Raw genomic sequence first — 26,861 nt, 5'->3', positions numbered from 1 at the left:
ATAAAACAAAAAGAAGAAGAAGAAGAAGAAGAAGAATAATGCCATCAACCGGAAATGACATATTGAAGCTAGTGAGAAAAAAAAAACCTCACGAGATTTTCGCAGGTATGTTTTTAGTGTTCAAATTACTTTTTACAAAAATAACAGGACTTAATTTTAGCAGCTCTTTTTTCTAGCTTTTTCTACTTGGAGTGTTTATCAGCTCAGAAATATTCAGAGCTAATCGTGCAGTTAGCGTCTCACCAAAGCTGCTAGCTAACAGACACCTGCGCGATGGATGAGTGTGTTTATGTTTACTTTGAATATTAGGTCTTTGTTTCTTGCAAATATCAAGTGATGATATCAGGTTTCCAAAAAAAGAAAAAAAGAACAAAAGTCTGCACTAAGAGAACCTGAAATTCAGAAAGAATTTTTATTTTGAAAATGGAAACATTTAGCAAGGGATATAATGTAGCTCCCATTTAGTAATGGTTTTTACCCGGTTAACCTTGCAGGATAAAGAGGTAGGGGGCTAAGTTCAAATGTTATTGAGCGATAATCAATTTTATTAATGACAATGCAACACCATTAGTAATTACAATCATTGGATATTGATTACAATTATCGCTAACAATTTAGTTACTGTATTTGTGGTCAAATGTATTATTGGCATGCAGGGTGGCAGCTGAAATGTGTCACAAATATTTAATCCAGTCAAAACTGGATTAAACTTTTGCTTTCTAGTGTTGCTGCATGCATATTCATTATAAGGGATTTATGCAAAGTCAACAACACATTGCAAGTGGTTGTTGCTATGTGCTTGTCTAGTGAACAGAAATCATTGACCCGATGCAATCTGCAGCGTTTCTTTAGAAACTTTTTAAACTAGTTTAAATAATAATTCAGGATTGTTGTGTGCCATTACTTTTTGAAAATGTCTTCATATTGGCACAATATAAATAAACTAAATTAAATTATATTTTTACAATTTACATGGAAACAAAAGTACATTTTAAACAATTGGTTAAACAATATATTTAGGAACAGATATAAAAATAAAAAATGCTTGGTTGTTTTTATTGAATAAATAATCAAATCAAATGATATTTTGAATATGAATAGCTGGAAAGAATAACTAATAGACGACTTAATTTATATTTTAAAAAATCTTTGATTTAATTAGAAGCAAAACTATAAATGTGGAGAAAGGATGTTGCCATGTCAGGAAAATTATCAGGTGACTTGAGTCTGAGATGAACTCAAGTGATACTCAACTTTGCCCTACAGTTACTCAAAAAGCTGTTTTTACTGTAAAGGTATGTGGATAATTTAAACTTATAATTGCTTTTTTTCTTGTACATCTCATCGCTATAAAATAGGAGACTCAAGCAACTAACTGGATGTTCATGAAATACGATGGACAACTCTGCTGCAAATAAGAACCACATACATTGTCCAACATGGTTGGACCAGAATGGCTGGTCCACTACTTCAGCTCAAGGACTCCCCATGAACATCCACACTAACTCTCAGCCTCTCAGTCTGGGTTCCGACTCCGTCCAGAGATCATTGTTTGGCCACCTGGAGACGTCCAATCAGAGCTGTATGAGCGATCTGAGCAGCTTGTCCTCCGGAAACAACAACTTGTTAAAGGCTTCCAACATGAACAGCATTTTTTCTTCCAACTCAATTTTTTCTAACCCTCCCATCATTGCTGCGTCTCATGGGATGACCTTTGAGTCACAAACTCTTTACACACCTTCAGGGTTGGAGACGACACATCAGGCAAAAATAATCCCTCCACCGGCTCTTTCCCAGCAAAACCAGAGTCCGCTAACTTGTGAGGTCCAGAATTTACTTCTTCAGACAACCAATTACAAAATGTGTCAATCTCAGTTGCCTGGTCTTGAGTTATCACACGCTTTTCAAAATCAGTCCTTTGATTTTTCATCATGTGAGCCGAATGTTAACATGCCTCAAGCAACATTTGGAGAACAAAATAATGGCAATAACTACGCAAACATCTCTGAATCAGCCATTTCCACGGAGCAGCATCAGTGGGTACCTTCAGGAGAAACTGGTCATGTCGACAAACCACCGTTGCAGGAGAATAGTTGTCCGCCTTCGGTAAGGATGTGATCATTAAACCATTAAACTGTATGAGATGACAGTTTTTTTTATTTTTTTTTAAGAAAACTTTATTTTAAAGAATTGAGCACCACTGAGGATTGTTTTTTTTTTACATGTGTACTTATTATTATTTTTTGTTTTCAGACTGAAGGCAAGCAAAGACGTTCCTTCATTTTAAATCAGCGTGCCCAGCTGCTTAAACAGTTGGAAAACCTTGATAAACTTGTAAGTATGCAAAGGTTAAAATACAGTTATTATTTTTTCTGTCCAGGTTTCAACAGTTTCAAGTAAAGATGATGGGTGGTTTTAACTTTGTATTGTTTTTCTTATTAAGCTGGAGTCAATGCCTTCAGATGACGAAGAGGAACCTTCTAACAAAGATGTTCAGGTAAGTTATGCTTTCTAACCACCACTTAAGAACAAGCAGCTCTACATTCATTGTAAACTGTTTCCTGCTGGTTTCTTTAAAGTTTATAGATCCAGTTCTTTATCACAGATTTTTTTTTTTATTGGGGTTTGTTTGTTTCTAGTCTCCACCTGCGGCAAATTGTTCCTCACCTTCACTCTGTGATAAACAAAGTTTCTCTGACACGGTGCCAGCATCTCCATTGTCACCAGCTGGATCTGAGGTCAGTACCGTTTTACTTTCAGGCTTTGTTCATGACCTGTACAAAGGCTGTTTCATAAAGATTATTGCAAAAACCTTGTATCTGTGGACATGTACAGATAAATGCCTAGTTAAGTGACAAAATCTGCCAGTGAAAGTAGTATTTTTAATCAATATTAAGTAATTATTGACTGAAAACAAACTCCTGTATCTCTCAAAAGTTACTTGTAAGTTTGTTTTGTATTATTTCAAGAATGCAGCAATATTTGCTTTAGAAATACTTGGTAAGATTTTGTGTTTTTGCAGTGTATTGATTTAGGTAGAAAATGGATGAATTGAGATGGAATATTCTGCTTTATTATCTATTTCTTAAATTAGCAATTCATTTTGCTCCATATTTCTTTTATGTTTCAGGAAATGGATCAAAGTTGCAGCGCGTCGGAAGAGGATTCTGATGCTTTTTCTGATTATGTGCTTCAAAGTGAAGTCAGTTTTTCAAATTCCCAGTCTGAGGACGATGCCGACTCTGAGGATTGTCTCAGTCCCAGCTGTCAGGAGGATGACACAGTAAAAATGGAGGAAAATTCAGACGATTCTTTGTCGGAGGAAGAAAATACCCCTTCTTCACCAAAGACATCTGAAGATAATGAGAAGTATGGAAAGGTGGAGATAGAAACTTCCAAAGCAAAGAATGGACACTCTACCACCAAGAGAAATTACTGTCTGTTTTGTGGAAGACCGGTGACCAAAATGTCAAAGCATCTTACGAACGTCCACAGCGACAGGCTCGAGGTTGCCGTTGTATTTCAGTATCCTGCCAACTCAGTGGAAAGAAGAAAGATATGGCAAAAACTAACAAACGACGGAAACTTCAAACACAACAAAGATGTTTTAAAGACAGGGGAGGGAAAACTTGTCGTACGAGGTCGACTTACAACTTCTCCGAAAGCAACAGACTTTGTTCCCTGCATTTATTGTCATGGACTCTATCAGAAAAGAAGCATCCACCTCCATATGAAAAGGTGCAGGGAAAATCTTAAGACAGAAGACGACTCACAGGAGATACCAAAGCGAGTCGTATCACACTGTGCGCTTTTGACTAAAAATTGTGAAGGTATAAGTGAGGAGTTTAAGAACCTCATTGGTGTGATGGTGTATGACAACGTATCTGAAACTGTCATGGAAAACCGAATTATTTTGCAATATGGAGAGCAAATGTTTAAGAAATATATCAGTCATCCAAAACAGCATGAATACGCAAGACAAAACCTTCGACATGTTGCGAGACTTCTGCTCGAGGCTCAAAAATCGACCCCTATGAAGAGTTTTGAAGATTTCTTTAAGCCTTCTAACTTTAAACATGTGGTGTCTGCTGTGAAGGTGATGGGGCAATACGACCCTGAAAAAAAACGCTACAACACACCGTCGCTTGCCCTCAAGCTTGGTTACCATCTTAAGAAAATCTGCAACATCGTACAGAACAATGCCAAGACCCTTGGTGACACCAAAGTGGTAGAGTCATGCAAAATATTCCTCTCCATGTACGACAAAAAATGGACTAAGTATGTGTCTTCAGTGGCGTTATCAAATATTAAAGACATGCAGAAGAAAAGAGCAAACAAAGTGCCGTCTGCTCAAGATGTGAAACGTCTTTATTACCACCTGGAAACAGCTCATCACACTGCAGAGAAGAAGCTTCGCGAGAACCTTTGTTCAGAAAACTTTGCGGCTCTGGCCAGGGTGGTTCTGGCTCGGACGATTCTTTTCAACAGGAGACTTCCCGGAGAGGTGGCGTCGATTTCACTGGCGGCTTTTGAGTCACGGATACGATCAGATGTCTGTGACGACATGGACGTGTCCGTCACAAAGCTGGAAAGAAAACTGTGTGGTTTGTTCAGCAGAGTTACCATCAGAGGGAACTGTGGGAGAGTCGTGCCCATCATCCTCAAGCCTTCTTTTGAGTCATCTATGGAGTTTTTGATCAGCGTTCGAGAAAAATGTGGTATTCTGAGCAACAACCCGTACGTGTTTTCCCGGCAGCATTCGCTGACTGCTCAGAAAGGGTCATCCTGCATTCAGTGTCATGTCAAAGAATGTGGAGCAGAAAACCCCTCTCTCCTGGTGGTGATGAAAATCCGCAGGCATTTTGCACCGTTGCTTCAGCTCCTTAATCTGGATGACGAAGAGGTCAAGCAAGTTTTGGGCCCCAATAGTGACATCCAAGTTCTGCGGCAAATCAACGACACAATGTGTGATGACTCTGTCATGGAGTCTGAAGGTAATGTTTCACTTTTTGAGCTAATTTAACTCATTAAGTTGGCAGGTGAATCCAATGTTAGAATTAGAGCTGCAGCTAATTATTATTTTGCTAATCAATTATTGGATTAAAAAACAATTGGCACATTTTTGTGCAATATACATTAAAAGCTGCAAATATAAATAAAATGCAATAACAGTTTTCCTTCAGTGAACACTTGAACTTGATTTGTAGCCATGTAGCTGCATCTGCTCTTAAAAATATTTCTAAAATCAACATTTGATCTTTTCTACTTGAAACATTTTTACTATAATATCACATAAGGCTGATTTGTTGATTATATTTTGATTTAACCAATTAATAACTAGACAGCAAAATGTATTTAAAAGGAAATTTTATTTCTACAAAAAGTGTCTAAAACTATGCCACTTAGATTTTTGTATTTAAACTATTTAAAATTTTTCTTTCCTCTTAGGTGCAAAATGCATATAATCTGTGTACAGATTTAGCTTAATTATTGCTGTTCTTTTGGCAAATAGTCTTGAGTTGTCTATGTGCAATTATGTAACAATAAAGTAGTTAACTGTGATTTCAATAATCGAATAATTCTGATTAATCGTTTCAGCCCTAGTTAGAATAAGGAGATATAACTTAATTTCTACATATGTGAAGGTTTTCAATTGTGAAGCAGATTTCTGATTATGAAGTGCTGGCTTAACTACAACAGATTTAAAAACACATAACCACTTGGTAATGTAAAATAAAAATACATTTTTGTTAAGTCGACTCCGAGCCTTTAAAAAAAAAAGTGCTGGTTTTAGACTTGTAAATTTAAAAATAGTTGACAAAAATGCCAAACAAATTTGGACATACCACAGAAATTAGATCAAATTCCTTTAAAATCTATTTTATACTTCCAGTTAGCTTACTTAAACAGGAATATGCACAAATTTGCTTAGACTAGAAACTACCAAATCTTTTGATCTTCACTTTGGTTTGGATTTTGATGCTCAGTTGGTCTCACTGTAAAGAGACTATGAAATTTGACTTATTTATAAAATGGCATTTAGTTAAATAGAATAAAAACATTGCACAATTTTATTAATTATTCTTATTTAAAAGAATAATTACCAAATAACTTAATTATGAATAAGTAATTCATTTAGAGTTTTGCGAATATATAAAAATAACAATGAAATCAGTTATAAAACTGATAAAATGTTATTGGGAATTAAAAAGCCTTTAAAGAATTGTCTTGTTGTTTTTCTGTCACTGTTTTCAGGGCCACTGCAGTTTTACCAGCAGCGCAGAGGAGCCACTGGCTGCAGTATGCCTGATGCATTAAAAAACTCGAAGGCTGAAGGTACTTATGTGTAATAATCACAATGATTTCCTAGAATGTTATTTAGCTTTATATTTATTCAAAAATTCAAAACACTTGCAGTAAGAAAAAAAACATGTCAAAGCCGAACAGGAAGAAACTCAGAAAATGAAAACTAGGCTTTAAAATAAAAAAAGCAATTAAATTACTTTCTGTAAGAACCTGATCTCATGTTTTCAACTGAGAAGCAATAATTAATTTTTGCATTTCTAATACAGTTGAGCAAGTGACTTTGTTATTGTCAAAATAACTAAAGAATGCTTTAACAGCCAGGTTTTAAATGTAGATTATGTGTCTGTTACACAATTGGGAACTCCAGATGGGGCTCCAGTAATATCTAATTTCATATAAATTTAAGGACTCCCATCTTAAAATATTTTCCCTTTCACAGGATTGCACAGCCAGTCCAAATGTGCATGGAACAAAGCAGAAGTTCAGGCTGTAGAAAAACACTTGATGAGTTTCATCAAGAAGCACAAAATACCTCAAAAAGACGACTGCGTTCAGTGCCTCGAGGCCGAGCCGCACGCGCTGATGAATCGTTCGTGGAAAAGTGTGAAGTACTACGTGAGAAACCGGATCACAACTTTGCGAAGACAAACCGGATCTTCCAAAGAATTATCAAAGAGCAGAATCGCTAAAAAGAAGCATAAGCCATGGCAGAGTTCTGGTAACATCTGTATTTTGTTGATAATATCTATGTTCTGTTGCGCAACACGCAGTGATTAAAGACAAATATGGTGAATCGCGTTCTCACTAGAACCAGGAAGATAGAGCACATAACACCAGTTTTAAAGTCCCTCCACTGGCTCCCTGTAGCTCAAAGAATAGATTTTAAAATACTGTTGTTAGTTTATAAATCAAACGCTTTAGCACCACAATACATCAAAGATCTGCTGTTGTTGTATCAACCTTCCAGACCTCTCAGGTCTTCTGGTTCTGGACTGCTTTGCCCCAGAACCAGAACCAAGAGAGGAGAAGCAGCTTTCAGCATCTATGCACCAAAACTTTGGAACAAACTTTCAGAAAACTGTAAAACAGCAGAAACCCTGACTTCTTTTAAATCGCAATTAAAAACACACCTGTTTAGAATTGTTTTTGAAATGTAATATGTAACAATGTATTGTCTATTATATGTTGCATGACTTTGTGTTCTTGTGTTTATGATGTAAAGCACTTTGAAATGTCTTGCTGAAATGTGCTATACAAATAAAATTAGATTGATTGATTGATTGATCTTCAGTGACATCAGAGGCTCCAAATGGAGAAGTGGAAGCCAGAGAAAAGTCCAGTGCAGGTCCCAGTTCAGCATCTGGTCTCTCAATGTCCGAGAAAGGAAACGGTAACTATGGTAACATTCACACTGCAGGTCTTGATGCTCAATTCAGTTCTTTTGCTGAAAATCAGCTTTTGTTTTGATATTGCTTTTTTTTTTTTTTTGCATAGTCATTCATACTACTGCTTCTAAGCTTATATGTTTTCAACTGAGAATCAGAAATTATTTTTTGCATTTCTAATACAGTTGTGCAAGTACCTTATTATTCTCAAAATAACTAAAGAATGCTTCAACAGCCAGGAACATTTCAGCCAGGTTTTAAATGTAGATTATGTGTCTGCTGCACAACTGGAAACTTTTCCAATGGAGTATTTGGGGCCACGCAAATTCAAAAAAAAAAAAAGTATGACATTAAAGTCATAAAGTCAAAAGAGTAAAGTCGCAGTATGCGCTCTGGTCGAACAGATTTCTTTCATAAGTTCATAAATATAATTCTCAGCCGTTGTTTACATTCGGATTTACTGTGTCTTCTGCTTTTTCATGTCTCATATAAATTACGTAAAAGTTGGATAAAATGCAACATAACTGTTCAAATGTCTATCTAAGCACAAATTGGATTTTTTTGGGTGGATGAAAACATCAGGAGTTAGTTTTTTATTTTAATTCCCATTTTATTTAACATATAAGTTAATTAAACACTAGAAGATAAAAAAAATAAATCAATTAAATCATTTGAGTTTTTTTTTTTTTTCTCACCAGGCTCAAACTCGCTCCACAAACCAAAACCTAAATGGAGCGAAGCTGAGGTTTGTGCCGTAGAAAGACATCTGATGCGTTTTATTGAAGAGCACAAGCTTCCCCAGAAGGACGACTGTACCCGGTGCCTGGAAGCCGAGCCATGCGCGTTGAAGAACCGCTCCTGGAAAGGTATAAAAGATTACGTCAGGAACAGGATCACATCTCTGCAGAGACGGAGTGGATCTTCCAAAGCGCCTTCAAAAACCAAGAAGAAGTCCAGGAAGAGGACATCACAGAGCTCTAGGAAAAACTCAATGAGTAATTTCCATCTTTCAACAAAAACAAACGTAGCACTCTTAAACAAACTGCTCATTCTTGTAAATACTAAGAACTTTATTTCATTTTTATTTTTTTTACCAGGGGGATTACAACCTCCAAGTGGAGAACAACCTGCACCAGAGCATCAGGATGCTTTTTCCAGTTGCAGCTTTGGTTCGTCAAATCTTTTTCTACCACAAACTCATGCAGCAACAACAAGCTGCAGCATGAATGCTCCTGCTAAGCCCCGCAGAACAAGAGAAAAAGGTATTTGTACTGAATTATATCCCATCTTACCCAGATAGTCTGTCTGTAGCACCATGGCAAAGAGGATAACCTCCTTTTTTGGCATTATGATGTTAGCTGTGAACTACATCAAATTATGCGATTGATGTCAACAAAAGGTGTCCGTAGCAAAATTTTAAGCGCATCATAAATGCTGGACTTCATTTCCTGAACATTATGTTGAAAGTGATTTTCAAATAGAATAACAAAGAATCACAAGTGTTTCTCTCAACTCATCTCACCATATTTTGATTAATGAATATCATTTCTCTCCTTTTATTCAAATGGGAGCAATCATACTTGCTAGAAAAATGTCCAAAATTTTCCTCAGATCACAAACAAGGTTTTAAAACACAATTAACTTTTAAGATGATTAAAGCTCTAATTTGAAAGATTGATTTTGTACTCTTCTTAATAACAGCGCAGTTATTATATTTAGAGCTTATTTCTTTTCGTTTTGGTTTATTCAGCCTCTCCAGGTCTGCAAAAGAAATCCAAACATATGTGGAACGAAGCAGAGGTCCAAGCCGTAGAAAAACACCTGATGAACTTCATCACAAAGCAAAAGATTCCTCAGAAAGACGACTGCGTTCGGTGCCTCGACGCCGAGCCTCACGCTCTAAAGAACCGCTGTTGGAAAGGCGTGAAGGACTACGTTAGGAACAGAATCACTTCTCTGCAGCGACAGAGTGGCTCTTTAGGGACCGCTTCAAAAACCAAAAGATCCAGGCAGGGCCAGCCTCATAAGAGTTCTGGACAGGACCAGCAGTTGTAGGTGTTCTTTGGTGTTCTAACAGATGTTTTGAAAAAAATGCGGTCCATTCCCATCAATTTACATAAGTACTTAGTTTATGTTTGTATCTTGTTTGTCTAATTCCCATCTATTTATTAATGTACTTTGTTGGATTGGGGTAAAAAAAATCTGATAACTGTTTCTGTTAAGGGTTTCATTAGTCTGTTGTTATAAATGTTGCAAGACTAGAGTTGGAGACCACCTAGATTAACGTTTAGATTGCTGTATGTTTTTTTTTAAAAATCATTCTATAAAAGTAATTTTTTTTTTATTTTAATTAAAAAGCAGTTAAATTATGCACTTTTGTTTACATAATTTTAATTTCGAAGATAAAAGTTTTTTGCTTTTCATATACAGGTTGTCGTGCATCACAGTGTGTTGTTTTTTTGTTTGAATTCCACTTACAAATTTAATAATATTGTAAACGTTTCTAGACTAAAAAACTGAACTGGACGGTCTTGTTTTCAACCCTGTAGTTAACTTTTGTGCACTTACAATTTTTATAATAAACAAATCAGTTTTCACCATTGTATATTTAGTGGGTTTTTTTTTTTATTATTGTCATAGAATAATGAATATATCAAAAACTTTTCCAACCTTCTTCCACCAAGCTCAGCCCACAGAAGTTTATTTTTATGTAGGGTTTTTTTTTATGGTATAAAACAGCCGTGTGAGAAATTTTGGTTTGTAACTGATGAACCATTTCTGTGCTGATTTAGATGTATTATTTACAACTAAATAAATAGTTGTAAATAACTACAACCAAAAGTTGTAGTTGTGTAAATGTGGCCTTTGAATACCACATTAAATGGCCCAGTTGTGAACTGTCTTCAGTTACTTGTAGATAAAAATCTATCCATTTATGATTTTGTAGATTTAAAGATTCCACAAAGTGAATCTTTGAATCATACAGGGTACTTTTTTTTTGTTTGTCTTCTCAGTTCAAGGTCATCTTGTAGTGGCCCATACCTAAGGTAAAAATAATGTATACATTAAAAAAAGCTAAATGTAGCGTTGAATAATTTATTTTTTTCTCTTCAAAATTAGTGTATCAAGAGGTGTAAACATAGTTTCTTCCGAAATTTTGTTAAAATCTATACATCACCTCATCAAGTCAGCTGCTTTAGTCTTTACTTGTGGAATCGTTTATTTTGAAAGGACAACCGGAAGCGCGCTGTATTGATTCTTACTTTCCGTGATGCTAACGTTGCGGTTTCTGGACGAGGCTGGGTAGTGTCTGGTCCAAAACCATGAGGTTGTTTTTATCTTGATTAGGTTCATATTCCCATACAACATAAGGCCAGGTGTTTGAGATCCGTTGGAGCTGACGGGAAAATGAAGACACCGACATTAGTAACGTTCACGGACACCGAGGCAGACGGACTCTCCTGTTTCCGTTGATGCCAAACGGTACTGACTCCTCGATCTGTTCACTCACGCTACATATGTCTGGCTTAAGAGTTTTCATTTTATTTGTATGCTAATTTGGAGTAGGTGTGTGTGTAGAGCCTCAGTTTGAGGACCTAATTTACGACAGAAACGTCTCTGTCATCGGAGAGTCTCTGCTGGCTAGCTAGCACAACTAAGAAGCTGTAATAAAACCATTAAATAATCCCACTTTAGTTTTATTTTTACTGTGATAGCATAGCTTAAGATGTGGCCAAAGTTGTCACTATATAACATTGTTATTTTTGCATTTTAAATGTTTACTAGGTTGGTAGACATGGGGGTTATAATAGGTTATTCAATCTCAAAAATGTCTATAAAAACTATATCGCAATAAGTATTGGCCTACTTGCCTTTACATACATATTGATATTTTATTTTAGGCAGATACTGCTTAGTTTATTTTGGTAAGGCTTTTTCTAAAGGTTAAGATTTTTACTATAAAGCATTTGTGAGGTCAGACACTAATGTTGGGTCACAGTCTCTTCTTCAACTAATCCCAAATATTCTCTATTAGGTTGAGGTCAAGGCTCTGGTGCACTGACCTTTGGAAAATGAAAGAGTTTTCTTGTTATATGTTTCTTTCATTTGAACTAATGGGGAAAAGAACCAAAAACATATTAACTCTGCTGAACTTTACATGTTGTCAGAAGCAGTCAGAAAATTAATTTGATCAGGAAAATCAAATATTTACACAAAGGGTGTGTGAGAGACTTTTCAAAACATAACATTTCGTTAGATTTTTGTTTACTTTGTCTCCGCTATGTAGACTGCTATCACAACACAATGCATTATTAGTAACAGTAATAAATTATTTCATAAAAAAGCGAGTTGAAACTGTCTTCTTTCGTTCATTTGTATTGTTTTCTCTACAAAGTGTGGTGCTAGGAATGTTTGAAAACTTACCATGAAAAAACTTGAAAATTCCTTGAATTTTACTGTGGAACACTGTATGAACCCTGAAGAAAACTGAAATGAAACTGTAAAATCTGGTCAAAAAGAAGAAACCCTAAATGTGCCCAGCAACTGATGCATGAAAAAACCTTTTCAGAGAGCAAGGAGAATATATTTTGAATATTAAATGTTCTCTGTTATGCTTTGTTGTCTCATCAGGTCAAGCCTCCAATGAGAAAAATTCTGATTTCTTATTTTTATGGGGGATGATGGACGTCCCGTCCCCTAATCAGAGGCACCCTCCGTGTCCACTGTGGGCGGTCCAGAACGGCTGGTCCTCTGATGCGCCTGCAGGACCTCTCCCCGACCTCCAGCAGCTCAGCCTGGGCTGTGAACCCAACCAAAACCTGAGCTACAACCACCTGCAAGCATCTGGCGTTTACTCTAAAAGTGATGTTGCTACCTTTTCTACCAGGAGCAACTCTCATCCCAGCATGCAGAATGTTTGTAAAGATTATCAGAGCATTCCTGATATTTTATCCCCTATTGTTCAAGAAAGGAACATACCGCCATGCTCTCTTCCATATAATGAAGCAACGCAGCAAGTGCAACATTATTCCGCTCCTAATGCTTACCAAGCAGTAGATCCCTCATCATATTCTCCACTTACATATCGAAGTCTTCTGAATCAGCCACCAACTCAAAATCCTCTTCCCGCTAGCTCTCCGTGTGTTGACCCTCAGTTAAACCATAATCAACATCTTGCATCCGACGGGGGAAACTCTGGATCTTTTGTTGGATTCAATGAAGCGCTGACCTCAGCCAGCGCTCCCATCCAGAAGCAGCCTCTGTGGAGCGTTGCAGCACTTTCTAAAGGTGAGCTCTGCGTGGGTTTGGTCATAAGTAACATTGAAGGAATCAGAATAAAACATCCAAAATGTATTAAAATTAATATGACTTCTCCAACCAGAATTTTTATTTGTATTTTTTCAGGAAGCATAAATGACTTTGTGCCCACTGCATCTCCTCCGGATCATAATTTGACACCACAGGTTGGTGAATGAACATTAAACGTCATAAATGATAGCTGACAAAGTCATGTAAACCAAAACTGAACCCTGGGCTTTTCTAACATATTTGGACATATGGATATTTAGTATGAATTACTGCAATACTTAAAGAGTTAAGTCATATAAGTAAACAGAAGATGTGTAATGAAGTAAAACTTCAGATGGAACGCGATTAAAATATTTCATTGAGTTAATTGCAAGGTCTGTCAATACATTTTAATTGAAAACCATCTATCACTTCAAAAACCATTTTGTGTTGCTAAATTGTTGATTAAATATATATATGAGCTCAATGCAGAGACATAAAGGCTTTACACTCCTCAAAGTTGAAATTTGCTCGACTGTCAAAAGTTTTTTTTGCATGTGAATTGATTGAATGTAAGGCTGGAAGATAAAAATCAATTTAAGTTCATTAAAGTATTTGTTTTCTCTGCAGTCTCCCAACTCTGAGTCTCGTTATGGCCTGAATCCTGAACTCTTACCAAGCGCTGTAAGTTTGCTTATCTCAGTTCTTTAATTTCTCTCAAATTTTCAGCTGGTTGACCATGAATAATTAATTCTTTGTCATTACATTTGAATATAGTGAAATGTTTAAAGGGAAGCTGACAGACCTCTCTGTCTCTGTGAAGGTAAAGGGGATGGCAGAGGACAGAGCGGAGTGGGATGGAAAAGTTTTCATCTCGGAGCATTTTTCTCGCCTGCCTCCTCTGCCGACCACTTCCTGTGTCATAGAGGACAGAGGTGAACAGTTTCTGTCTCAGACATTCTCCATCATGGATTTAATTCAATAATGTAGCTTTAGACACATGAAACTTTGCATTAGTAATTTTATCTGCTTGCTGCAGGTAACGTAAGCCCCTTGGCCATCCGCTCTGTAACTTACTGCGTCCCCAGTGACGGCCAGACGGCGCTGCTCAGCCGACTGCCACTAGGGGTGCTAGTTACTCCCTTCTTCAATCAAAATGAATGCCTGGTCAGTTTTTATACTTATTGATGTGAGATCATCTTTGTTGTTAAAGTATTTTCCAGATGAAGACACGTGTGTGTTGCCGCAGATGTCGATTTAAAAAAAAACTTTTTCTTCCACAAGAAGCCGATCCCTCTATGCAAACATACGGATTGCGTCGTGGGCTGTCGTTGGTGCGGCGCCTCCATGTGCCCAGCGATGGGCTGGCAGGACTGTGGGCAGAGGTTTCACTGCCCCTTCTGTGGGAAACTCAATGAAGGTAGAATTTAAAATCTGTTTGTTTTAGAGATAACAATAGAAACATCTGACACTTTGTTCAGTACTTAAAAAAGGGTGCTTGAAATCCTTGAAAACGCTTTAATATCAATTATGTTATCAAACACAGGATAAAATAGCAAAGATAACATTTCCAGTCATATTGTCCATTTTGTTTTGTTTTTTAATTTTCCATCAATAACTTCAATTTATCATTGCAACAGTAAATCAAATTTCTCATACAAATTTTTTTTTTACGATAATTGATAAAGAATAACTGGTACAATAAATACCCTCGCTTCTGTTAAAGTAATTCAGTTTGTTTTAATTGATCTAAATGGTTATTTACTTTTACTCTGCTCTTTTGGGTCTCAGTGCCGTGGCAGCAGTATCAGCCCACCAAAGGAGCGGAGGTCCGGGTTGACAAAGACAAGAGGCCCGAACTCAGCATGGGGTCGTATGAAACACTGAACTCAGAGAAGGTCAGCTTCCCACTCTGCAGTTTTGGCTTTATTTGCATTTTCCCTTCTGAACCTGCTCCTCAGCGAGTTCTTTTTTAATGCATTTGTAGTTTCATAAGATCATTTATAATGTAAGTGATTTTCCAGAAGGAAACAGGAGTTTAAAACTTGTTTCTTTCACTCCAGGGTGAAGCTGCTGCACTTCTTCTAGCCATAGATGTTTCTGCCTCTGCACTGACAGGAGGACACTTAGAATTTGTCACTCAGCAAATACACACATTGCTCACCTCACTGGTCAGGTAAGCACATTTCTTACAGAAATATTCATTATTTTCTTTTGGTCACATAAAGTTCCTCTTAAAATACATTGTAGTTTGACATATTTGACAAACTGAGAAAAACTCAAAGGATATAAACTCTTCTACATTATCTGTAGTTTTTGAGCCAGTTTGGAAACATCAGGTTTGAGCGTTGTTTTTTGTTGTTTTTTTTGGGAAAGGGCTTGTAGAGAGGCAGGAGACGCTTCGTCAAATCTCCGTGTGGGTTTGATGACGTATGACAGCAGGATCCACCTGTACGACCTCAGTCCTGACCTTTCCCGTCCTCACATGCTGGTCATCGCTGAGACGGAAGACCTGCAGCTTCCTGTGAGGGAGAGGCTTCTGGTGCCCCTCATAGACTGCATACAAAGTATAGACAGGTAAGGAAACATATCAGCTGATCTGACAGTTACGTTCTTGTTTTTTGATTTTGATTTGATGATTTTTTTTGCACATTTTTCAGAGGATTCGAAATTCTGCTTGTAGATTGTCCGATGTAGCTCTTTAATTGTAATTTTTCTGTGGCTTTAAACTGTCCTGTTCCTTTCTTATATGGGAAGTGGAGCTCTAGTTGACAATTAGTTTAGTAATCGATTAATAGTTGGATAGCAAGCAGCACTTAATCAGGGATATTGTACAGAATTTGATCCAGTTGCTAATCTTACTTGCTTATTTTGTTTACAAGAAAAATCAGCAAGAACATTTATAGAGATTTGTTTGTTTCTTTTTTTGCATGTTGTGTTTATTCAAAGAAAATGTGTTTGGCATCGGTAGAACGTTTTACTGATAAAGTAGTTTTTTTAATTTGTCTGCAAAATTTTGGGCCCAGTTTTGACTTAATTACTGCTCTGAAAATGTTGCTTTTTCTGTAAGTAGCCTTGTTGTTGAGTCTATATACTCCACTTCATAATTAAGTACTCAAATAGGTCCCCATTATTTCTGTAATAAACTCATAGTGGTTAATCATTTCAGCCCTAAAGGGAGATTTAAAACCTCCCATTAGGGCTGAAATGTGCTCCATCATTAAGTAAGAATGATGCAGCACAAATGGTTTATAAATACAGCAATATCTTCCAGAACCAGAAACAACTGAGATCATTTCTTTTGTCTGCAGTGTGTTGCAACTCATTCCTCAGTTCGGGGCTGAGTGCGGTGACTCCACTGGACTTCCCATTGAGCTTCCTGTTAAAGCAGGCCTGGCTGTACTGCAGGTAATCAATCAATAAACATATTGCTTACTCGCTATGCTATTTTCTTCCTAAATGCTAGAGATTTGCAAAAACTGAGATTATTTTATAAAACATATAGGGCCTGAAGTGTCCAGGGAAACTGCTTATCTTCCACACAGCTGGCCTGATTGAGACAGGACACACCAACTCTTCCTCAGGGTTCTTTGGGACCAGCAAACCAAAGGTAAATCTAACTATAACAGTCTATACATTAGTGACATACATTCAATTCATGAAACATTTCTTCCCTCCCTGTTTGTTTTCTATAGTCCATCTTTCAGCCATCAGAAAAAGCCGTCTCATTGGCTAAAGAGTGCATCAGCCAGGGCTGCGGCGTCCACATGTTTGTTCTCTCCCAGCAGGATGTGGGCGGGGCTTGGCCGGGCCACATCCCATTTCTAACTGGTGGAGCTCTGCACACCTACAGCTACCTCCAGGTACACCAGTAGCTCCGCCCACTGTGGCACTGTGGTCTTTTTTTAATACTGAGAATTTAGCTGATCTTCAAGCCATTGTTAAATTAGTTTTTGGTAAATGGACTCAACATGTGTGGTTGTTTGTTGACGCAAACATTCTTAATTCACACACTGTATGTGTGAATTATTATCTTGAAAAACCAGGATATGCTTTATAAAAAGATATATGTATATTCCGTATTTTCTGATCTATAAGTCGCAGTTTTTTTCATAGTTTGGCCGGTGGTGCGACTTATACTCCGGAGTAACTTTTATATGTATTTTTCTTCTTTAATATGTATTTTATGGCTGATGCGACTTATAGTCTGGAATATACGGTACTTACATTGATACAATTGTTGATTTATTTAGCTTTTGAGAGTGACATACGTTTTTAACAAAGTCTTCATACTGCTGTACATTGTGATAAAAAATTTCAGATTGTGCTTTTCTCACTTAGTTTAGTGAGAAAAGATTAATTGGATTAATCGTGATTAATTGATTATTGAAATAATTGTCAACTAAGCTACTAATCAATCTTTAACTAACATATACAGATCGAGAAAAAATAATCTGCTGATATGAAAACATAATCAGAGCAGTAACTAAGTCAAAACATTTTATATTTAAGATAAAAAAAAAACAAAAATTTCGTCTCTAAATACCTTCTACTCAGAATTCCTGTGAAGTTCCTCAAGTACATCGTTTCATGTTAACTTTTGTAACATTTCCATCCCAGGGCGACCTGGACAGAGAGCGTTTCAGCGTGGACCTGAAGCGGGTCGTTGAGACGGAAACGGGCTACAAGGCTGAGCTCAGGATATTCGTCAGCAAAAGTGAAAGAAGACTTTGATGTTTTCATTCCATCACTTTTCTTCATAAAATGTGTGATGTGACTGGTTGTGTTTGTGTGGCCAGATTTGCGCGTGTCTGGTTGCTATGGGATGTTTGTCCCCGGTTCACACCCTGAACACATCGCCTTGGCAACGCTCCACAGCAGGACGACTGTGGCTGTGGATCTGGCCCACAGCAAAGCTTTGGATGAGACGGGAGGGGCAGCTGTTCAGGTGAATTGGAGAAAAGGGTGAAGACGCATCAAACGCTTCGCCTGTTTTGGCTTTTTATGATTTCTCTTTATTATATTTTCTTCATTTTGGAAGTTGTTACTAATTATTTGTATTAGGAAGAGGGATCAATAGCTGTAAAACAAGATTTATGATTTTTAGAAGAAAGATTTTGAAAAGTGTTTACATTGGAGACATTTTAAACTGTAGTTAGTATCTACTGGCATGACTAGCATGTTGACTCATTTGGTCTCTTCCATCTTCAATCTCTGGCAAAGTTGACATTGGATGCATTGCTTTTTTTCCCCCAGTAAATCAATTGATTGCATGTTAAATTAAAGCATTTATGGAAATAAATGACTTTTTGTAACATTATGTCTCCCAGGTCTTTTTACTATGTAAATTTAACTTAACGTGAAAGATTTTGTAATAATTTATATGCTCTTTTGTCTCATAAACTAGGTTGTCCTGTCTTACACTTCCCAGACGGGAGAGAGAAGGACCAGAGTTCACACTTTGACACTGAGATGCTCACGCCACCTACAGGACACTTTCAGAAACTACCAGGCTGAAACCCTTCTCACTTTCTACTGCAAGAAGAGTATGAAATATACCCTGTGTGTCACTGAAATGTATCATAGTTATAATAGCTTTCACTCTTGCAGCAGAATGATTCATTGTGATTTTTCAATTTGAAAAAATAGTATGAGATTTGAACATTTTCCAACTTAGTGTTAATGGTTTAAATAAATTGAATAAACTTTATTAAGTTCTACATATTAGTTTGTCTTTAAGTTATAGAGGACGGCTTCTGTCAATAGAAACAGTTGCATCTGTAGTGAAATTGTTGTTAATTAGTATCCTTCTCTGAGTGCATGTTGTAATATTGATTCTTTTTTATTTTTTACAATATGCTGAATTACCATTACAGGTCTATATTTGGTAAAGTTCAGAGGTCAGCAACCTTTAAAACCCATAGAGCCATTTTTGCTTTTGGTTCTGCCAAATATGATTTGTTGAGAGCCTGAAAAGCTGCGTGACTCTGGAAAAAAGGTAGCTAATTGATTTTTTAGAAACTTTATCTCTGAAAATATGTTTCTTCAATATTTTAGAAAAGAATAACAATGTTACATATTTAACCAGTTTGACTGACTTTATCACCAAAATTACAAAACTTGGTAATCTAAGAGCAATTAAACATTTCTGTGGTTACTTTGTTTTATTAATTCTACTTTTCTTTGTGTGTCTGTCAAGTGTACTGTGCAGTGTTAGAGCGCCCTCTGCAGGAGCTGAGGGAGGAACTGCAGACAGATGTAACAGAAGCTCTGGCATCGTACCGCAAACACTGCTGCTTGTCTTCAGTGTCTGCTGGTCAGGTGAGGTAACAGTTGCACACAAAAACGCGACTGTATTTAGTATTTCAAATTTTTACTTCAGAATAAATAGTTTAAAAGCTTTCCAGATGTTTAATTACAACCTAAAAGAGCAACTTCTGCTTTGTTTTTATTTTATTTTAACCTTATTGTGTCGTGTTCATTCTGCAGCTGGTGCTTCCTCAGTTCCTGCGAGCTCTTCCAGTTTACGTCAACAGTCTGAGGAAGAGCGAGGTTCTGCTGCCGGGTCTGAGGAGCTCCATCCACCAGCGGCTGCAGCAGCGCTGCCAGGTGCTGGGCCTCGACACCCGCAGCACCGTCCGACACTTCTACCCCCTGCTGCTGCCTCTGGTTGGTCACCAACTTGTCAGAGTTATTCTTGACACAACATACATTAAATAAAATATTCAACCCAAAGTTTGTGTGCGTTAAAATGTTGCATCTTGGGAGACACTTCCATTTATCTGCTGCAAGATAATAAGGCAACCATGAAATTTTTTTTTCTGCAGCTGCCTTCAGTTGACAGCTCTAGTCCTCCATACCCAGAGGGGGCGCTACGGTGCACCAGTTCCAGCCTGGACTCCAGGGGTCTGTACCTGGTTCACGCACCCTTCACTATGCTGCTCTGGGTTGGCACTCAGGTCCCTGTAGGGACGCTTGTTGAGCTCTTCAACACCAGCTGTTTCTCTTCGCTGCCTTCAGGCGAGGTGGGTGAAAACAGATTTATTTATTTACATTGAACATGCAATAAAAAGTAAAAATAATAATAACACTAATAGTCATGCAAATTGCTAAAAAAAAGAGCCTATGGAAGACAAAAGAGCAAACTACTCATGATTCATCTGCGTGAAGATTAAAACACTTTGAGAAAATATTGTAGTGATGGCATAGTTTGTGCAATGTTTGGCATTCTTTATGAGCCTTGATGTTGAACAAGGCAATAATCTAACAGGTTTGTGTTTTCTTCTTCTTTTCTCCTCACGTTTGTTTAATCAGACCAACCTTCCAGCTCTGGAAAACCGTCTGTCCGTCAGAGTCCGGTCACTCATCAACTCGCTCAACTCCGAGGTTCCCTACGCCCGCAAGGTGAGGTAGAAAACACTTTGCTTTGCTAGTCAGTGTTGTGATGTATAATAAACTAATTTTATACAATTTTAATACATTAAAAGGTTCTTTAATAAGTACTCTTAAAGGAATGAAAACATGGAAATGTGACAGATGCTAGAGCTTTATAAAAGAGCCTTGCTTAATTATTTTATGACATAGTGTGAATATGAGTTATGTTTCTAATGTAACTTTATTATTTCATTAAGTAAAGTGTTAAAATTGTGCATTTATGAAACCATATATTATATTTCTAATATTATGTAAAGTATGTGTAACTATTTTTGTGATAAATTATTTTTTATGATGTGCAGTGAAATCAACTAATCCTCACCAGGCTAAGTAAGAAACATTTTGTTTAGCGCTTTAATGACGTCGTTTCTTTTTTCAGCTTGTGGTGGTGAAACAAGGCGACACCTGCGAGGAGGCGCTGCAGCACCACCTGGTGGAAGACAAAAGTCCCAACGGAGGAGCGTCATACGCAGACTTCCTGTACCATCTCCACGTCAACTCTGTCCGTCTCCTGCTGTGATCTATACACACACGAAAAGACTGAATGCAGAAGATCATGGTTTTGTTTTTATTGATAGAAGATTTATTGTAGTTTGAAAATATTAAGACTGTTCAGAAAAGTAGGATGTGCATGGACATGTGGCCCTAAAATAATCACTTTTATCTATCTCTTTATTTATTTACTCAAGAATGATGTGTTGATGTGAAGAGTCATGCAATGTGTTTTATTTTCTGAAAAATATCTGTTGTTAATTTATCCATGTGTCGGTGATTCTCTAACCCCAGCCTCATATGCGTGTGAGAGACAAAGTCCATTCCTGTGGATTAAAAATAAAAAGAATGGAGCTTTTAACTGAACCCTGACTCAAGTTTTCCCCTTTTTACCCGCCAACATTGATGTAATGAACAGAGCAGCTGATGAAGATGTGACTCAGGAAGCTGAAAGGGCGACCTCCTAATCAGACATAAGTGCCTAATAACACTAATTAACTGTGATTATGTTGCCGCAGAAATGGGAAGCACCGAGCTATGTGCTGTGATTCTTTAACCACTGAATTTTTCCATTTTCCACTTTAAGAGGCTGCGTGAAGTAATTTTATAGTAAGAAACATGTTTTAAGTGCAAGCTCTAACATAAATCTGTCAAAAGTTCAGCTATAAAACCTTTACTCATTCAGTTTATTAGTAAAAGCACTTACTCTGATGACTCACCTCACCATTGTGCGTCTTCCAACTTGTGTTGGAAAAAGTCGTTTCTTCCTCTTAAATCTTTTCTCTGCAAGTCACTAAAATTACTCATTAACAGAAGAAGTAAGTTCTTACAAACTATGAGAAGTCTGAAGAAACAAATTCAGGCTTTATTTTCAGTTACAGCTTATTCTGTTGGAAATTCAAGATTTAATTTTTTTTTTAGGAACGTTCATTTAAAATATTTTATGTTATCATTTTATTCACTCAATACACATGTACAGTTCATCTAACAACTGAAAAAAGGAGCAGAGACGTACACACTTATATCTGCTTCCTAGAAAGAAAATTAGCTATTCAACTAAAGAGACTGCAACAGACACATTTCAAATAAACATAAAATATACACAAAACACCAGTTGATTCAATGCCATATCACTTCATCATAATAAATGTCTTTTAAATGCAGAAAGAGATTCTGAATTTTTATCAAACATTGAAAAACGTGGTAAATGTAAATGTTAAAATGTTTGTAATGGAGAACGTTATGCAGCTTTTTCAAGATTGAATGCTTTTTCTCCCAGATTCTCTGGAAACATTTAGAACTTGTCAGACCACTAATTATCTTAATACATAATAATAAAAAAAGTTGTTTGCATCTACACATAGGAAGCATGCATTTACGTATTTTGGTTTTGTAAATGTAAACAGTTTTGCATGTCTGTCATGCAGTGACTGTAAAATAATTTCAAACAGAACTGTATCTGGTCAACATTATAAGTCTTGTACACTAAAATTTATTGGTAAAGCGTTTCAGTGCTGACATCCTCTGCTGTGATGAATCAATTATAGTTATTTCATTTATTCGTTAAGTAAACAGTTAAACATTAAACATGTCGTTTGTAAGGCAGGTTTTGAAGTCATACACAAGCTCCCTCATATTTGCCCCTATTTGGAAATACGCACCATGCGGGAGGGAGGTGCGTTCGGTTACGTTGCGCCTGTGCGCGAAGTGTCCACCAGAGGGCGACATAGTCACCGCCTTCCCGCGGAGAAGCTGCAGCAGCCAAATAAAGCGAGTCGTGTCAAGTCAGCCAGAGCGATCAGCGAAACACCGGAAAACGTCTTGGCACAATAAATAAACCACAGTTGTGCGTTAAACCAGTAAGGCTGATGTTAGGCTTGCACTGAGTAGCATTACTTCTACATATTTTTATTCATGTAAAAGTAAAAAGTAGGATTCTAAGAAATTACTCAAGCAAGAGTACAAATTTATTAAAAAGCTACTCAAGTGACCGATCATACAAATTAATATTCAGGCATCAAAAACATTTTCAATTATTTTTTTTTTTTAAATTAGAGTTTACATAAAATTAATTCTCATGTTAGAACTGGGTAATGTACTTCTAGGAACAATATATAGTGCTTGTTGTATCTATTGTAAATATTAAGATTATTGAGCAGGGTCAATGAATAGAAAATGACAACAAAGCTGAGTCTTTCAGGGTCTACCAATTTGATTCTGATTCCGATTCCAATTTTTAGAATCATGATTTTCTTCAAAAATTATTCTTAATTCAGAAACTTATTAAAATAGGTTAAGTTATGGTGACGAGAGGAATGACAGTGAAAACAAATTAAACATTTATTTAAAACAGTTACATATTGTATTAAATTCCATCTGTTTATATTTAAACAAAAATAGCTTTGTGCATAAAAATCTGTAGCTTAAACTCCCAGTATTAGGACAGCTTAGCCCACTAGCTTTTTCTTAAAAAAAAAATCAAATAATTATTTAAAATTTAAGTTAAGCAGATTAAAACTGACATTTGAGCATTTTTAGTCAATCGAAAATTTCCTGAATTTGGTATTGCAAATACACTTTTTTTCCTGCACCGTTAGAGGTGTATGAGTGTCTGTGTCTCATACATTTTTGACTAAAATATGTTTTTCATCATAATGAAGTTACTTATTTGGATAAAGTATTGAGAAATCTTACTCAAGCAAGAGTAGCAAAAGTTTATAATCATCCAGAAAAATTACTCCGAGACACATTTCTTTTTTCCAAAACGTTGCTCAAGTAAATGTAACTGAGTTAATGTAACTACTTATGAAAATTCCCTATGTGCAAGATCAAGAAATTCCTTTTAATACCTTGTGAAAATAATAACCTTTAAGCAAATATTAAAACTCATTTTCATTAAGCCCATGTTTCTATATTTGAAATGTTTTCTTAGAAATAAATGTATTTGTAAGTCAAAGACATCATAATGCACAAATAAAAGCTTATTTGTGTATTAATATTTAATAAAAACATCAGTCTATGCTTGATCAATTTCTATATTGTGTCTCATTTGTGTATTGAGTTACTGAAATAAATTAACTTATAAATATTCTAATTTACTGAATGGAATGGAAATGTATGCATTAACATATTTTTACAGCTAAAATTATTATTTTGAAGGTGCTAAAACTGTAAATAAAACAAAAATAAATGTTGCATTTGCCTGTCTTTTTTCTAAATCTGTCAGACCAATCAGGTAACTTTTTATTTCAATTTTAACAACACATCTGAGACGAGTTCACACATTTTCAGGGTTTATTACCCGAACAAACTGTGGAAAGCGTGTTTTATTTTGAAAATCCAAAGCGGAAGTGGCTGTACGTAGCTCGCGCAGCTTGCCAAGCGGCTCAGTTGAGCGCGGTAGCTGTCAGATAGCGGAGTCAGTCTGGCAGAGAAACACCCACACCGCCCGCTTCGTCTTTCTACAACCTCTCCGTCTCTCTGCGCCTCTTTATCGGCTTTTCCCACCGCTCCAACGGCCGGCTAGCTGCTGGGCGGACCCGCGTTGGTACCTTTTTTTTATTTTTTTACTCCGTTTTTCGCACGAACTGAGGCTTTATTCTTTCGAAGTTGATTCAGGGGAAAGAAGCGAAAGAAACAGAGAGAGAGCGAGAGAAAGACAGACAGGGGAGAGCAATGGCCACGACAACCTGTACGCGATTCACGGACGAGTATCAGCTGTACGAGGAGCTGGGAAAGTGAGTATCTGTGGTGTCAGCGTGTCTGAGTCGGTGGCGCGACTGTTTGCTGTGCAGGGCGGCTCGGACAGGCGGCAGCAGCAAGGCTGCAGAGCTGAAGCGGGCCAGCGGCTGTGCGTGCGTGCATGCCTGTGTGTTTGTGTGTGTGTGTGTGCGGGTGTGTGTGTGTGTGTGTGTGTGTGTGCGTGTGTGTGTGTGTGTGTGCCCTTTTTCGGTATGTCAGCTTTCAAATTACTCTGCTCCCTGCCACGCTTTTCAGTGTGATTTTGTATTGTTACAAATGAAATCCAATAAGTATTGGCATGTTTATATAGCATGCAGATTTTCTATTTATTTCACAAGGACATACAAATGAAAGCAGGGACATTGTTGTGGTGAATGCATTTCCACATGTGATGAGGCGAAGACTGCGGTTCGCAGAAAATATGTTTCTCTAAGTTTGTGTGCCCTTCGCGGGGATTTGTTGACATGCAGGAAAAAAGATCTGCTACAGCTGCAAGTATGGCGGTTTCTATGGCTTCTGCAAGCCATAGAAACCCTGTATAATTTCGGTATACAGAAATTACACAGGGAATGATAAATGATAAACCAATAAGATAATTCATATACGTTGGGAAGTTTTGAAGTTCTTCTGTTATTTCTGCAGCTTTCATAGATCTCTGCTTGAGGGACAAATCTTTAAAAAAAGATTAATTTTTGTTTCAATTAACACAAGCAAAGCATCACGGTATATCACCAAATGTGCAGACTTGAAACACAAATTAATCTTTTTTGTTTTTTTTCTGATCTCTGTTGTTATAGTGACAATATTGAGTCTTTAGCGTTATTTCAGCATTTATCTCTATTGTGATCCCTCAGGCAGTCTTTGACATTTTTCAGACTATCTTTATATTGCTGTGTCTCTCATCTTGACTTGTTGCACTTTGAACAAATAAATGGTACGTCCAGTGAAATATCAACAACAAATTTACAGTTTATCTTTTTACTGCAGTACTGGAGCGCATGTGAGCTTAGCCCCTGCTTTATTATTTGCACTTCCTGCAGATAAATGGCTTAGTATTAGTAATCCACACATGAAATCCACCCGGACTTTAAAATTTTATGTTCAGCAATTTAATTCTGGAATAGTTGAACTGTTTGTCCATGAAGGATAATGTGAGAGCTTTTGTTTTAAAGTGTCAGCTGGTTCTTCTCCTGCAAAATCAGGGAAACTTTAAAATGTGCCCCCAGAAAGTATTCATGCACTTTCAGTTTTTTGTAGAAGCAGTTTGAGTATTCAAAAATCTGTGCAATATAAAAAGTGTTTGGACAATAGTGTAAAAATTAAAGATAAAGAAGGTGTAGAAATCTGCTTCTACACTTGCAGAAAGGGAAAAAAAGTGAACTGAGACCCATAGTGTCAAATTAACATATGCATATTGAGATTCAAAGGATTAATCAGATTAATAGTGTGAATAATTGATGCTTTAAGTAATCCTCAACTAATGTAGTAATCAATTAATCATAATATACTGACCCAAAAAATCAATAGAATAGCCAATTACTAAAATAATTGGCTATTCACTGTATCCCTGTGATAACAACTACACCATCACAGAAAAGTACCTGGATCTAATTAACACAAGATGTATTTAGTGACAACACTAAATGGTTCAGTGGATATTCCCAGATTGAAGCCATTTCTTATTAACTTGGCAATCGTCTTCAGATCATTAGTGGAAAAATTAATCGCTGTAATGAGGAAACCAAAAGATTTTCTTTCGGCTTCAGACCAGAGAATTTTGACAAAGCTGAGATTTTTTTATTTTTTTTTTTGCAGTGAATATGACTTTCTACATGCCTCTCTGCCATAAAAGCCTGATTAATGTTGGTGAATAACCAACGATTACCATTATATATATGTATATTTTATCTTTCACCTCGATCATTCTTTGTTCTGGGATATTTTGTATTTATTCCTTGTGCAGATTTTTAAAACAAAAGAAAACTATAGTCAAGTCCAAAAATAGCTCAGAAATGTAAAATATTTGGGCAAAATTAAAGAAGTGTGAATACTTTTTATAGCATTGTAAATAATACTATAAATATACAATGTTTGGACATTATTTCTCTTGACTCTGTATTATTTTCAATAAAACAGATAATTTTTATTTTTTAATATTATTGAAACAGGTGTATTAATTAAAAACAGGCTGTCTGCACATGAACCTTGAAAGAT

General features: G+C 36.6%; 3 protein-coding genes across 46 annotated transcripts in view; all 3 read left to right on the top strand.

Annotated features, from left to right (window-relative positions):
- Positions 1-42: 42 nt before the first annotated feature.
- LOC129366153 (uncharacterized) lies at positions 43-10,294 on the top strand. Of its 2 annotated transcripts, none has more exons than XM_055039839.1 (12): positions 43-105; positions 1,359-2,106; positions 2,254-2,334; positions 2,444-2,497; positions 2,640-2,738; positions 3,131-4,994; positions 6,256-6,336; positions 6,746-7,024; positions 7,598-7,696; positions 8,390-8,686; positions 8,789-8,953; positions 9,442-10,294. In XM_055039839.1, the coding sequence occupies exons 2-12, from the start codon at positions 1,396-1,398 to the stop codon at positions 9,744-9,746; spliced, it is 4,035 nt and encodes a 1,344-aa protein (XP_054895814.1). In that variant the 5' UTR covers positions 43-105; positions 1,359-1,395; the 3' UTR covers positions 9,747-10,294. The 2 variants fall into 2 exon arrangements, with proteins under 2 accessions (XP_054895814.1, XP_054895813.1); XM_055039838.1 differs by having other exon boundaries at positions 7,598-7,705.
- Positions 10,295-10,971: 677 nt separating this feature from the next.
- si:dkey-13n15.2 (protein transport protein Sec24C) lies at positions 10,972-21,254 on the top strand. Of its 2 annotated transcripts, none has more exons than XM_055039035.1 (21): positions 10,972-11,174; positions 12,324-12,980; positions 13,098-13,156; positions 13,611-13,664; positions 13,804-13,915; positions 14,020-14,147; positions 14,268-14,400; positions 14,772-14,878; positions 15,044-15,156; positions 15,357-15,557; positions 16,292-16,388; positions 16,486-16,590; positions 16,676-16,843; positions 17,601-17,697; positions 17,780-17,928; positions 18,388-18,526; positions 19,180-19,301; positions 19,470-19,649; positions 19,808-20,005; positions 20,295-20,384; positions 20,794-21,254. In XM_055039035.1, exons 1-21 carry the CDS (start codon positions 11,165-11,167, stop codon positions 20,932-20,934), a joined length of 3,060 nt encoding a protein of 1,019 aa, XP_054895010.1. In that variant the 5' UTR covers positions 10,972-11,164; the 3' UTR covers positions 20,935-21,254. The 2 variants fall into 2 exon arrangements, with proteins under 2 accessions (XP_054895010.1, XP_054895008.1); XM_055039033.1 differs by having other exon boundaries at positions 14,265-14,400.
- A 3,072-nt stretch (positions 21,255-24,326) lies between these two features.
- Positions 24,327-26,861, top strand: part of camk2b1 (calcium/calmodulin-dependent protein kinase (CaM kinase) II beta 1) — an 86,995-nt gene continuing 84,460 nt past the window's right edge. For all 42 annotated transcript variants that reach the window (XM_055039793.1, XM_055039770.1, XM_055039786.1 and 39 more), the window contains exon 1: positions 24,327-24,643. In XM_055039793.1, the coding sequence (XP_054895768.1) occupies positions 24,582-24,643 (62 nt within the window). In that variant the 5' untranslated portion in view covers positions 24,327-24,581. The remainder of the gene's footprint in view (positions 24,644-26,861) is intronic.

Source organism: Poeciliopsis prolifica, unplaced genomic scaffold, assembly GCF_027474105.1.
Source record: "Poeciliopsis prolifica strain line A6 unplaced genomic scaffold, Auburn_PproV2 SCAFFOLD014, whole genome shotgun sequence".
NCBI classification, from domain to species: Eukaryota; Metazoa; Chordata; class Actinopteri; order Cyprinodontiformes; family Poeciliidae; genus Poeciliopsis; species Poeciliopsis prolifica.
Note: the sequence above shows the minus strand (reverse complement) of the source record. Positions and strands in the feature narration are given on the sequence as shown.

Excerpts from the sequence above, each read along its gene's own strand:
- LOC129366153 (XM_055039838.1), top strand. The coding sequence starts at position 1,396 with ATGGACAACTCTGCTGCAAATAAGAACCACATACATTGTCCAACATGG. Across the intron at positions 4,995-6,255 it reads CTCTGTCATGGAGTCTGAAG|GGCCACTGCAGTTTTACCAG; the intron begins GTAATGTTTCAC and ends CACTGTTTTCAG. Across the intron at positions 7,025-7,597 it reads TAAGCCATGGCAGAGTTCTG|TGACATCAGAGGCTCCAAAT; the intron begins GTAACATCTGTA and ends ATTGATCTTCAG.
- si:dkey-13n15.2 (XM_055039033.1), top strand. Across the intron at positions 13,916-14,019 it reads CTGTGTCATAGAGGACAGAG|GTAACGTAAGCCCCTTGGCC; the intron begins GTGAACAGTTTC and ends TGCTTGCTGCAG. Across the intron at positions 16,389-16,485 it reads CAGGCCTGGCTGTACTGCAG|GGCCTGAAGTGTCCAGGGAA; the intron begins GTAATCAATCAA and ends TAAAACATATAG.